At 43.4% G+C, this 14,642-nt stretch overlaps 1 protein-coding gene across 1 annotated transcript in view; it reads right to left on the minus strand.

Annotated features, from left to right (window-relative positions):
* The window catches only part of EFHD1 (EF-hand domain family member D1), a 33,670-nt gene extending 19,539 nt beyond the window's left edge, over positions 1-14,131 (minus strand). Inside the window, exon 1 of the mRNA XM_075861330.1 lies at positions 13,655-14,131. Within this exon, the coding sequence (XP_075717445.1) occupies positions 13,655-13,947 (293 nt within the window). The 5' untranslated portion in view covers positions 13,948-14,131. The remainder of the gene's footprint in view (positions 1-13,654) is intronic.
* Positions 14,132-14,642: the final 511 nt, after the last annotated feature.

A 14,642-nucleotide genomic window follows, 5' to 3' on the forward strand; every position in this document is an offset into this window, starting at 1 on the left:
TATTTTTTGTATTTAGTGATGAGGTAGTGATGGGACGTCATTTATGAGATGGGTTGTTGGTAACCCTTGGGTATATTTAACATCTATACCTTCCTGATGCTGCTCTCCGTATATGACCTTTTTTTTAAATCTTCTTTTGTATGTACTGTCATGTTACCATGGATTGTCGCTATTCATCATTAATAAAGATTTCTACTTTTTACATTACAAGGTAATATATATATATATATATATATATATATACACACACACACACACACCTTTTGGGTGCTATGTTCCCTGTGCTTTTGTGCTTATAGGTTGTCTACACAGCAGTGAAGCCACATAAATACTGCACTGTAGCCATCCACAGCTTCTGCTGCATTTCTGTGAGTGGAGATGTCGGCCCTGAAATCAAGAAATCTGGGAACAGAACTAAATATAGGATGCATTCCAGCCCACAGCTCCAGTTCACATGGATTTTGGTTGGTCTGCTGCTTTAAAGAAAGAAAAAAAAAGTTTTGTGCTAAAGTGGAAGTTATAAAAAGGGAAGATGCCGTGAAGTGATTGGAGACAGAGCGTACGTCCCAGAAACACACTCAGCCCATTTATAGACAAGACTTGTACAGTGTATGTATAGAGCGGCCTGTATAGTATACCACACACCTCTATATACTAACACAAGAGACCGCTACTGTTACCGGCCATAGAAAAATATCAGATTCATGGAAAATAAACATCCTGGGCACCAGAGCCCTCTGCCAACAATAACTATATGTGTGATAACTGTACAATAATTATACAGCAGTGATTGTGTAGACATTTGTACATACATATATATATATATATATATATATCACACAGATTTTTACACAGCCACAAAAAGCAAGATCATTTGAGAAAATTCTGTAAACTTAAAGTCACATGAATTCCTCAGTAAGTGCTCATGTACACGACCGTGTTTTTACTCCGTGCGCTACCCTCTTTTTTTGCAGATCGCACATTGACCTATTCATTTCTATGGGGCCACGCAAACATTAGTTTTTTTTTTCAGATCCTTTGTTCCATTTTGCAAATTATAGATCATGTCTTAGGCCTGTCCGTATTTGAGAACCGGTGCCACCCATTAAAGTCTTTGGATCTGCAAAACATGACTAATTTTGCGGATTCGTTGCTAGGAAATGCCTGGAAAATAACCTTCACGCGACCTTCCTACGTGTGTTCCAAGGGGAGGTGGGACAAGATTTCCTCCTTTGGTTTTTGCAGACTGGGAAATAGAGATGGCGCACGAAACAAAATGGCCGAAATATATACAGACCTATGAAACGGTTGTGGAAGCCACTCGGGGGCATTATCGACCCAAAATATAAAACTAGGAACTGTAGTTTGCAGCCCGATCACTGACAACCGTTCTCACACCATCATGGTTTGGCATGGACTTCGAAGTTAATTCATGGAATAAAACTGCAGATTAAACTGGGATTTCTGCCGCGGATTGGCATGCACGATGAACATGCCGGCGATTTTACATTATTCCGCACGGATACACAATATCCCATTCACATGCATTGCTGGTGGACGCTAACAGATTCTTTTAGGATTTAGGGGCATAATCCGCACCTAAATCCGACAGAATCCACAACATGCGGCCTAAGGCTTGCTGCACTAAGGCGACATGTGAATCTCTTCTGTCTCTGCCTCTATTTTAAGGAGAGCAGAGGTCTTCACTTTAAGGCCAAATTCAGACCCTGTGGATGTGCTGCAGATTACGCACGGTAAATCCGTAGCAAAGTACAGCGCAATACATGTGGATGGGGTATTCAATGACCAGCAGTTCTACCTGTGTCAGTTTCTTCATATTAGAGGTTTAAAAAAAGGGGAAGAACTTCTCAGTCTCAAATTCCAAGGGACAATGGGAAAATCAGAGAATGAAGAACTTTAACCCCAGCAGCATTGGTGAGATTCCTGCCCAGCCACAAAGTGTGATCTATGTGTGAACGAGCGAAGTGTTACACACGACATCTCACAGTGTATTTGTGAATTGTGAGCAGGATTTCAATCATTTGTTTTTCTAAATAATAGTTTAAAACCCCTTCCCGCCCAATCACGTACAGTTACGTGAAAAGGCGGTAAGACATCAGCTTTAATCACGTAACTGTACGTGATGGAGATGAAGCTGGCTCAGGAGCTGAGCCAGCGACATCACCGCCGGGTTACAGCTGTATGTTACAGCTGTCACCCTGAGGTATCGGCCAGGACCGGAACTAGCATCCGATCTGGCCGATTAACCCCTCACATGCTGCGTTCAATAGAGATCACAGCATGTGAGGAGTTTATAGCCACCGGCACCCCAGCAACGTGATCGCTGGGTTGCCGGTGGCTGCAAAGGCGATCGGAGGGCTTATACTTACCTCCCGGTCCGCCAGTAACGGAATCCTCCTATGCCTCGTCGTCGGCGGGGCCCAGGAGGCTTCCGGTACCATCGGCAAGATGGCGCCGGCTCAGCTTCCGGCTCAGAAGCTGAGCCGGCGTCATCAGCAGTGGGTGTCCGCTGTATGTTACAGCGGACACCCCGATCTATCGCCAGGAACCGGAGCTAGCTCAGATTCCTGGCATTAACCCCTTCGATGCAGCGATCCATTGTGATCGCTGCATCCTAGAGGTTTGTAGCAAATCGGCAGCCTTGCTACGCGATGGCAAGGCTGGCGACTTACTATGGCAACAGGAGCCCTAACAATGGACTCCTGTCTGCCTTTACGTAAGCTGATTAGGCCCCGCCCAGAGGCGGAGCCTGATCGGCTTGCTGTCAGTGAACAACTGACAATTCCAATACATTGCACTACATAGGTAGTGCAATGTATTAGAACATCAAACAGTTGGACCTTCAAGTCCCCTAGTGGGACAAAAAAAAAGTGTAAAAAAAGTAAAAATAAAAGTTGAAAAACATACAATAAAAGTTTCAAGTAATAAAATAAAACACAATCGCCCTTTTTCCCTTATCAAGTCATTTATTATTGAAAAAAAATAATAAAGCCATACATATTTGGTATCGCTGCGACCGTAACGACCTAAACTATAAAAATATTATGTTATTTATTCAGCGCAGTGAACGCCGTAAAAAAAAACGCGAACACTGCCATAATTACTGTTTTTTTGGTCACCGTCTTCCAAAAATTGAAATAAAAAATGATCAAAAAAAAAAAATTTTAAAAAAAAAAATTATTAAAAAAAAATTAATTAATTAAAATCGCATTTATCCAAAAATGGTACCTATAAAATCTATACCTCGTCTCGCAAAAAACAAACCCTCACACAGCTCCATAGACGAAAAAAAATTAAAAGTTATGGCTCTCACAACATCGCGACAGAAGAAATACATTCTCTTTCCAAAAGTAATTTTATTGTGCAAAAAGTTATAAAAAAGTTCTATAAATTTGGTATCGACGGAATCGTACTGACCCGCAGAATAAAGGTAACATGTAGTTTATAACGCATGGTGAACGCTGTATATATATAAAAAAAAAAACCTATGGCAGAATTGCTGTTTTTTTGTCACCTTGCCTCCCAAAAAAAGGATAACAAGTGATCAAAAAGTTGCATGTACCCCAATATGGTACCAATAAAAGCTACAGCTCGTCCGGTAAAAAAAGAGCTCTCATACCACTACGTCTATGAAGAAATAAAATAAGTTAAGGCTACAATAAGTCAGGAAAGAAAAATATCCGGTTGTGCCAGCCCGAGGGGAACATTTCTTCTGTTTCAAAAGGCGATGTATCAAGGCACTAAAATTAGAGAACCAGGAAGGGGAGGGCCCAACCATATCCGCTGGAAGCGAGGGCGTCCGTATTATACCAGGACAACACTTTCCCGGCAAAATTCCCCAAACTGCAAAGGTGCGGAGTGTGGACCAAAAGGGGGATAAGGAAGGACGCCAGTTATCAGTGCGACACCGGCCTTTGCAGAAAGGATCGATCACAGCGTAACACACATCTATGGATCATTTTATTATTTTTTTTACCTTATTATTATTATACCACCTGACTATGCCCCGATGTACTCTGCCGAGCTCACATATGCCCCACATTATAAACGGAAACAACAGTGATACTCCAAACAAAACTATTACCAAGCAAATCCCACGCTCCAAAAGCCAAATGGCGCTCCCACCCATCTGAGCCCTACAGCATGCCCAAACAGCTGTTTACGTCCACATATATGGCATCGCCATACCCGGGAGAACCCCTTTAACAATTTTTGAGGTGTGTGTCCCCAGTGGCACAAGCTGGGCACGACATATTTGACAATGAATTGGCATATCTAGGGCAAAATTTTAATTTGTACCTTCGGCAGCGCAATCATTTATGGAAAAGACACGTGGGGTGAAAATGCTCACTACACCCCTTAATAAATGCCTTGAGGGGTGTAGTTTCCAAAATGGGGTCACTTCTCAGGGGTTTCTTTTATTTCACATCAAAGCCTCTGCAATTGTGAACCAATACTTTATATGTAGCCAAATTAGGCCTCAATTTTACATGGTACTCTTTCACTCCTGAGCCCTGTCGAATGTCCAGGCAAAAGATTAGGGCCACACGTAGGGTGCTTCTAAAACCGGGAAACACCGCATAAAAATTGAGAGCTGTCTTGTTATGGTGGCACAAGCCGGGCACCACATATTGGCGTATCTAAGGAAAAATTCCCATTTTCACTCTCCCACATCGTGTGCACACGAATTTCTGCAAAACACCTGTGGGGTTAACATGCTCACTACACCCCTAGGTGAATACCTTGAGGGTGTTGTTTCCAAAATGGGGTCACTTCTGGGGGCGGATCCACTGTTTTGGTTCCACAGGGACTTTGCAAATGCAACATAGCGACCAGAAACCAAATGCAGCAAAATCTGTACACCAAAAGCAAATGGCGCTCCTTCCCTTCTGAGCCCTGCCGTGTATCTAAACAGCAGTTTATGACCACGTGTGGGGTATTGCCGTACTCCAGAGAAGTTGCTTTACAAATGTTGGGGTTCTTCTTTTCCTTTATTTGTTGAGAAAATTAAAAATTTTGAGCTAAAGCTACGTCTTATTGAAGAAAAAGGATTTTTTTTATTTTCACTGCCCAATTCTAATAAAATCTATGAAACACCTGTGGGGTCAAAATGCTCACTACACCCCCAGATGGATTCCTCAAGGGGTGTTGTTTTCTCAATGGAGTCACTTTTTTGGCATTTTCACTGTTTTGGTCCCTTAGGGGCTTTGCAAATGCAACAGGGGCTCCGTAAACCATTCCTGCTAAATTTGAGCTCCAAAAGCCAAATGGCGCTCTTTTCCTTTTAAGCCCTGCCATAGGTCCAAACAGCTGTTTATTACCACATGTGGGGTATTGTTTTACTCGGGAGAAATTGCTTTACAAATGTTGCGGTGCCCATTCTCCTTTAGTCCTTGCGGAAATTAGAAAAAATTAGCTAAACCTACATTTTCTTTGAAAGAATGTAGATTTTCATTTTCATGGCCCATTTTCAATAATTTCTGCAAAAAACCTGCGGGGTCAAGATGCTCACTATACCCCTAGATAATTTCCTCAAGGGGTGTAGTTTCCCAAATGGGGTCACTTTTGGTGGATTTCCACTGTTTTGGCACCGAAAGACCTCTCCAAACCTGACATGGTGCCTAAAATATTTTCTAATAAAAAGGAGGCCCCAAAATCCTCAATGTGTTCCTTTGCTTCTGAGGCCTGTGCTTCAGTCCATTACCACACTAGGGCCACATGTGGGATATTTCTAAAAACTGCAGAATCTGGGCAATATTGAGTTGCGTTTCTCTGGTAAAAACTTCTGTGTTACAGAAAAAATAGATTAAAAATGAATTTCTGCAACAAAAAAAAAAATGAAATTTGAAAATTTCACCTCTACGTTGATTTAATTTCTGTGAAACATTTAAAGGGTTAAGAAACTTTCTAAATACTGTTTTGAATACTTTGAGGGGTGAAGATTTTAAAATGGGGTGACTTTTTGGCGTTTTCTAATATATAAGGCCCAAAAAGCCGCTTCACAACTGAACTGGCCCCTGTAAAAATAGCCTTTTGAAATGTTCTTGAAAATGTGAGAAATTGCTGTTAAAGTTCTAAGCCTTGTGATGTCATAGAAAAATAAAAGGACGTTCAAAAAACAATGCCAATCTAAAGTAGACATATGGGGGATGCTAATTAGCAAAAAAATTTTGTGGTATAACTGCCTGTCTTACAAGCAGATACATTTACATTTAGAAAAATGCTAATTTTTGCAATTTTTCACAAAATTTTGGTGTTTTTCACTGATAAATAATGAATTTATCGACCAAATTTTTCCACTATCATAAAGTCCAATGTCTCACGAGAAAACAATCTCAGAATCGCTTTGATAGGTAAAAGCATTCCGGAGTTATTACCTCATAAAGTGAAATATGTCAGATTTGAAAAAATGGGTCTGGTCCTGAAGGCCAAAATGAGCTTGGTCCTGAAGGGATTAAAGGGGTTGTCCGCTTTAGACAATGCCTTTCTGTTCGAAAGGTCCCCGATGATAAAATGATCCCATGGTGTCCCAGTGATTAACTAGAAACTGTGGGTGAAACTAGAAGCAAGTGCTCAATTCTTCTGTAGCGCCACCAAATGTGAAATTAAAGGGTAACTAATGACAAACTTCTGACATGTCATAGTGACATGTCAGAAGTTTCGATTGGTGGGGGTCCGAGAACTGAAAATTCTTCTTTATCTTGCGTTTCCGCTTGTGAATTTTAATCGGACTAGTTTTTTTTAAAAAAAGCAACAAAATCTGCAGCATAAAATCGGCAGAAGTGCTCAGGTGAGTGCTGCGCCGCAGCGTTTCTGATCAGCTGAAAGCGGAGCAGTGCTGATCAGAATCCAAGCGGCACAGCACTCACCTGAGCACTTCTACAGCTTCGTTTTAGTGATTGTGGGGGGGGGGGGGGCGCTCAGCACTCGGACCCCCACTGATCAAAACTTCTGACATGTCACTATGACATGTCAACTGATACCAATGGCACCCAATGGACTACATTGACTTATAATGGGGTCTGTCGGGTTCCGCTGTGGTGTCTGACGTTTTGATGGGGAAAATAACACTGCATGCAGCACTATCCCTTCTGTAAATTCTGACGGAATCAGCAAAGGAGGCTCCGACGCAGTTGCAAATGGTGCCCAAGATCAGGAACTCTCACTGAAGTTATAAACCAGCATCAGCCCCGTTGTGATTCAATAGAACGAAACCGCGGATTTGCAGCGAAGAATCCTCGGTAATAAGAATCTGCAATGGGTTGATTATTTGGTGCAGATATTTTACGGAGCGTCTGAATGGTGTATACAACACCCCAATCACTTGCATTGCCGGCAGAAAATCAGGATTTAAAAAAGTGTAATCTGCACCAAAATCCTGCCAGAAACCTGTATGTGTGAACATGGCCTAGTGCATGATATTATAATTATGTGTTGTATATCAGACAGTATCAGGCATAAGGGAATGTGTCACCGCAGTGGAAGGAACAGCCCTCCCCTGGTATGTGTCACTGTTGTAACTTGTCAAGAAATTTCTATGCAGATAAGATTGCAGAGGAAGGTCGTCCCTTACACCTAGAGTCAGCGAGAGACTTCCAGCTACAATGTCGGACAATGGGCTGAGCTTTTCTTTTTTCAAAGAGGCTTTGTCACCAGATTATAAATGCCCTATTTCCTACATAATCTGATCGGCGCTGTAATGTAGATAACAGCAGTGGTTTTTATTTTGAAAATCGATCATTTTTTTAGCAAGTTATGAGCTAGTTTATATTTATGCTAATGAGTTTCTCAATAGACAAATGGGTGTGTTTTTACTTTTTACCAAGTGGGCGTTGTGAAGAGGAGTGTATGACGCTGACCAATCAGCATCATACACTTCTCATTGTTCCAGCCCAGCTTCTTTCACTGCACAATCACGCTGGGCTGGAACAATGAGAAGTGTATGATGCTGATTGGCCACTGATTGGTCCCTGATTGGTCAGCGTCATACACTCCTCTGTACAACACCCAGTTGGTAAAAAGTAAAAACACGCCCAGTTGTCTATTGAGAAAGTCATTAGCATAAATCTAAAATTGCTCATAACTTGCTCAAAAATAACAATTTTTCAAAATAAAAACCACTGCTGTTATCTACATTACAGCGCCGATCAGATTATGTAAGAGATAGGGCACTTATAATCTGGTGACAGAGTCTCTTTAAATCAGAATTGTTGAACGTGTCATTTTAAACTAAAGAGCATTTCCCCAAAATATTAGAGGATTGTGCCCTTCTGTCAAGTTGGTAAAATTTAGTTATTAGTTTTATCTGTTTCATGGAAAGCTGGGTGACAACCAAGATGTACCGCGCCATAACTCCATTCAGGAGCATGAGAATGTTTGGACAAACCTCTGTGGAACCTGTAAGGCTACATGCACACGTTGCATATTTTGCTGCAGAAAATACACAGCAAAACCGCAGGAAACCGCAAGAAATTTGCAGGAAACAAAAGCACCTGAAGGTGCATTTTTTGCTGTGGTTTTTTACGTTTTGCTGCGTAAATCACAGCGTTTTCATGCTGCGGGTTTTGTGGCGTATTTCTGTAGCGATAGAATTCGCAAGCAAAATTGCAAGATAAATTGACATGCTGTGGTTTTCGAAAATCCGCACCGTGGGTCAATTTACATCCTGAAAAATACTGCAGCGTGTACATGAGATTACTCATTGACTATGCTGGTACTGTATTACGCTGCGGTTTTAGCGCACTCAAATACGCACGGCAAAACCGCATGTAATACGCATCGTGTGCATTGACCCTAAAGACGACCATGTTGGTTGTCGCTCTGCTTTCCCAGAAAATTTCAAAAGGATTATCTCATCACAGACAATACTTCTAAAGGAAACCGGTCAGCAGTTTTGAGGGCTCAAATCTGCTGACAGATTGATGTAGGGGAGGGGGAGGGGGGAGGGTATTTTTAACATACCTTTTTTCTCAGTCATGCAAGTTGCATTACCGAGAAAGCGATGTCTGATTTCCCTGGCACGGTGGTTGCAAGTGCCACTCTCTGCTCTGAATGACGGCTCTAGCGGCCAATCAGGAGATCGCTAGAGCCAGCACTCAGAGCAGAAGGGCTGAGCGTGCGCTGCAGGAGCCCTTGCATATCAAGTCCCGCCTTAGTGGCACATCAGGGGAATTAAACATTTTCTCGATCATGACCAAAACGAAGGGTACGTATAAAATGCCCCCTTTATCGCTCTGTCAGCAATTTCAAGGCCTCAAAACTGCTAACAGGTTCCCTTTAATATTGGAACTACGGATCTAGCTTCCAAGGCTTGTACAGTCATTGCCATGTGCACAGACTCACTTCAGTGAGTAACACCCCACGTAAAAATTTCTTTTTTTTTTCGACACGGTACTGAAATGTTGTTTTCCATAAAAGCAGTTCTAAGAATACTTCCTACAAAAAATAAATAAATCGCCACAGAACCTCATGTTCAGTGTTTTTTCCTCTCGGATTGTGGTGCGCTTTGTAACATCACACAACGCTAAGTGTGAACAAGCCCTAGCAATGCTATGGTACATTACATGGGACCTCTGGGATAGCTGCTCAATGCCTCATAACCCCCATTAGGGACATGTGAGAAGATTAACATACTACACTTTACCGAGAGGCACTGAACAAGGCGTTATTACCCCATGATGTCTGGGAGGGAATGTAGAGCAGCAGACAACTGTTCCCAGGACCTCGGTGACAGCACTTCAGCTGCACAAAGCTATGATTGTCAGTGGCACTCGCACAGCTGTAGGACAGACATTAGGAGGCTGGAAAAGCAGTGTCTGGGCGATCACAGGGCGAGGTTACCCAGCTCCGCTCACATACAGGAGATGCCAGGCTCCGTCACTGTACATAATGACCTCAGGGACATTACATATCTGCTGTAGAGGGAAGGTCTGGCAGCGCTTATACACACACACCCAAACACAAGGGGCCGCTCCAAATCTCACTCATTAACCATTTCACGGCAAAAGCTGACATGGTCGCAGAAAACACACATCCACCATATGACCAAGACGTCATCCTGAACTATAAGGGTCCTATTAAACGGGCAGATATTCTATCACGAACGAGCGACAACTTAGCGAGTTGTTTGCGTTTGAAGGACGGTCAATTACACATGAAAATAAATGCTAAATTTTTGCTGTACGGTCGTACCTGCGATCGTTGCTCGTTTACCCACATCTCATCTCTGAACTGCTAATGACTGGAAGATTTCGGATTAGACAAGGGGATGTGGTGGCGGCGGCGACGAACGATAATCTTTTGCTCAGGTAGATGTGGCCGATCCACGAAAACCCAAATATTTATCGTTCGTTGTTCGATCAAACTATTACAAGTGGCAATTATTTCTTACATTCACACGATTAAACAAAAATTCGTAGGATATTCACTCCGTCTAATACGGTCTTAAGTGTATTTGACTTGTATTTACAATGTAAGCCTATTGGAAAAATGTTCTGCAACGCAAGAAATTGCAGAATATTTTTTACATGGGAAATTGTCGTTTTCCTTTACAAGGCAAATACGCCACGTGTGGCTGTACCCTAAAGCTTTATTCACACGAGCATGTCCAATTTGCGCCCCCAAAAAAGGAGCAGTTTTTCTTTAATTGCGTCAGTGTGGTTTGCACATGCCATTAATTTTTTCTTGTCCGCACTTCCTGGTTTCACTTTTCTTGTTCTTCGTTACTTTAGCAACTGATTTGTGAAAAACTAATAGCACACGAATATCATCCATGCGCTGTACGTTTTTTCCCTGCACCCATAGACTTTAATGGGCGAATCCGGTCCACAAAAATGGACCAGGATATAACACACTGTGAGTTTCCCGCAACGGACACACTCTCCGTGAAAGAAAATGGATATGTGAGGGCCCGGTTCACAGTTTTTAGCTGCGGTTTTTGCCTCGGAAACCGCAGCTAAAAACGGCCAAAATCGCCTCCTATCGATTTCAATGGGAGGCGGACGAGTTTCTTTTCCTCGAGCAGAAAAAAAACCGTTCACGGTAAATAGAAGCGTCATGCCCTTTCTTCGGGCGTTTCCGTCTCTGACCTCCCATTGACATCACTGGGAGGCAGAGAAAGAGTTTTTCGCTGTGTTTTTTGCCCGCGGCGCTCAATCGCCGTGGCCGAAAATCTCAGCAGGCAGGTCAAAATACACAAGCCATGATTAAGGGCGCTGTGGGCGTCTGAAACGCGTAGGCAGCGTGCATACTTTCCAATACACCTTTGCACTTGGACAGTCGTTCTCATTTTTAAACATTCTTCAACTAAAATTGGAACCCAGAACCCAATCCTTTTTAAAAAGTCTACTCTTCAATTTTGTGGCGCTGGATCCTTCCTTGTATTCCTGTTTGTCCTATGTACCGACACGAGGATCCGGGCGCAGCTAGCAGCGTGATTCTGCCGAAGGTGAGCTGGAGGATATTTCCTATATATACTTCTTCTAAGTCAAAATCTGCCTGCAAAAAACTGTGTGAACAGGGCCTAATAGTTCCCTTGAATTGCATGGGTCAGTGTGCGGTGCGTGGTTAAAACAGACCGCACACTGGCGAGAAATACGTGTAAATAAGGTCTAGGGAAACAAGTAGTAGCATTGCTGTGGATTCCCAGTGCCAAGTCTGCATTGCAAATATGCAAGGAAAGTACAATAAAGTGCAACTGAATGGGGTTTTCCGAACCCCATTCACTTGCAGCGTAACAAATCTGTTGCACACGGGTTATACCTACGTATTGATGAAAATGTAACCATTTTCACTGTATTGTACATGGCCACATCCTACGATAGTATTGATAAATCTCCACCAGCGCTACCAACAAGAATTTCATGATTTCTCTGAGCACTGGTTTAGCCAAACTTTGAGAGCAGTCACCCGCTATCTGTACCCAGCACGTGCCGCTTTTAGCACAGATGAGTCCACGAAGTGCCCTTTCACGCCGGCCGATTTGGGCTGTAACAGAGACGAGCACTGATCGAGACAGCTCATTGATCGGCGCTCGTTGTGATCAGTAATGTATGGGGACGAGTAATCATTACTAGGATCGCTAGTAATCCCCATGCATTACCATCATGTCGGGAGCGCATCTTCCTACTTACACCGGGAGACGTGCTGCCGACGATAATATTTTGTGCTGCATAAACAAGACGATCAGCCGACGAATGAGGGTTTGCTTGTGCATTGGCTGATCGTTGCCCTGTTTGCACAGGGCAATGACCAGGAACGAGCGTCCATATGAACACTCGTTGGCCGGATCTTTGGCTCACGTAAAAGGGCCTTAAGTTCTCTTTTTTAGGTTTTGAGAGGTTTGTCCTAATGATCGCCTGAATAATGTAGACGAAGATTCCAGGGGCATGGGAGTATCCTACGATCATAAGGTTGGAGCAGGATTTAGTGCAGTCGAGAAGGGAAGTTTGCTGGCTATAAACATCATTAGGTGCAGAAGAAAAAACTGTAAATGACAGCAAACACTGAATCATAAGGAGAAGTTATCAGGATGGGGGTGGGGATAACAGGAACTATGATTCAGCTGGAGGGGACTGTGGTGAAACAGTGAAGCTCACCCCGGATAAGAGGGGGGGACCAGAGTGTAACTTTCAACCAGAGAACTAAGAGCTGGGAAGTAGAAGAGAAGACCCCAGTGTAATGACCGCATGCCCAAGGCTACCCATATCAGGGGGGCTTCACATCTACACCGTGTAGTTCAGGACTCACCGACAAGTAATGACGACTAATAACAGTACGTTTACCTCTAGTTAACCAATACGAATATACAATAAACTGCATAAATAGCAATTCCCTCATATAATCCTATTACCAGAACCATCAAACCAATGTAATGGAGATGTATAAAGTGTGCAGTAGGCGCAGCCAATCAGATTACAGCTGTCATTTTTCTACAGCACGTTTAACCATAAAAGGTGCAACTAGATTGGGTGCAACAGATAGGACGCCAGCTCCCTCGTACTTTATACATCCGCCCATCCCGTAGGTTGGCAGGGGGCATAGAATTTTATTCAGGTAAGACGCATTGCTGCCCACAGATTATCTTGCAGTCATGTAATACGTAATAACTTCGAACGATAAACTACAACTACAAGCATACTCTGGAAGTTGTCGTTTTACTACAGCTGAAGCGCTAAAGGTTGGAAATCACAGATATAGAACATCAGCTGCCCATCAGGGTGCCAGGGTCAACTCACAGCACTCATATCCACAGTATTGTACCCATCTATTACTAGGTGTGGCACATGTGATTGTCATGAAATGGTCTTTGACTGCAACATGCCCACAATATCACAGCTAGGTCAACAATATCACAGAAGGGTCACCCAAATCTAAGCTGCCCACCACCAAACACAGCATTGGGCAAAACTAAAAACCCCTACACTGCCGAAAAGTCGATGGAAATTGCATATAACATTTTCATTGACTTCTGAAGTGAAAGAAAAGTTACACAGGTAGAACCAGGTATGACAGGGTGGGGCACATGACCAAGACATGAAGCTGCCAACCTACAGCTCTGCCCTTCTATACCAGTACAAAGTATAACTTATGACCCCATATGTACCCAGTACCCCATCACAGGGTGCCCACTCACTGGCGGAACATGGCCTCCATATCCTTAATCTGCTTTCTAGAGAACTCCTTGAACTCAGTGTAAGGGTTTAGGACCGGGCCCCGGTTGGCTGGCACGGCATTGCCTTGATTGATGTCATTCCTCCGGTTCAGTTTGGCACTGAGCTCCGAGTCGGCATTGGCAGTCACCGGCTTCACTTCCTCGTCCCCGTTGGGCTCGGTCTCAAGTGGCACTTCGCACTCCGCTGGCGGTTCGGGGGCATCTTCCAGCACCAAGCGGCGCTGCAGCTTCTTGGCCAGCTCGTTCTCTGCCATGGGAGCCGGGAAGACAGGACGGTGAGAGGGCGGGAGGAGCGCACCACAAGTGCTCACAAACTTCCAGCAGCGCCGGGGATAAGGCGGCGGGGAGGAGCTGCGAGGGGAGGAGAGCGCAGAACTACAGCGAAACACAACTTTCCACAAGAAACTCCTTCATTCTTCCGCCTCAGCCGGGGACAACAGGTGCAACCTGGGACATACAATGATAGATAGATAGAATGGATAGATAGAATGGATAGATAGAATGGATAGATAGAATAGATAGATAGATAGATAGATAGATAGATAGATAGATAGATAGATAGATAGATAGATAGATAGATAGATAGATAGATAGATAGATAGCTCTGGTTCCTTATGAGAAAGTGGACTAGTTATCCATGGCAACCAATCAGATTGCTGCTCTCATTTTCCTAATGCTGGTTGCAAATTGAAAGCTGTCATCTGATTGGTTGCTATGGCAAGTTCTTTACTCTGCATAGGTTTGGGGCTACGGACATGTGTCACAGTTGCGTATGTGACTGGTCGTTCATCTTTTTTTCACTCATTTTCTTTTACTCTTGCGATGTCACAGGTCAGAGAAGTAGCACGTCACACTATAATGAATGGGATGTGACTGTTGCAGAAGTTGAGTGGCACCACGTTAAAGTTGCAGCTGTAAAGCTGGCCATACACCCGGTATGTTCTCACAG

Source organism: Rhinoderma darwinii, chromosome 4, assembly GCF_050947455.1.
Source record: "Rhinoderma darwinii isolate aRhiDar2 chromosome 4, aRhiDar2.hap1, whole genome shotgun sequence".
Lineage (NCBI taxonomy): Eukaryota > Metazoa > Chordata > Amphibia > Anura > Rhinodermatidae > Rhinoderma > Rhinoderma darwinii.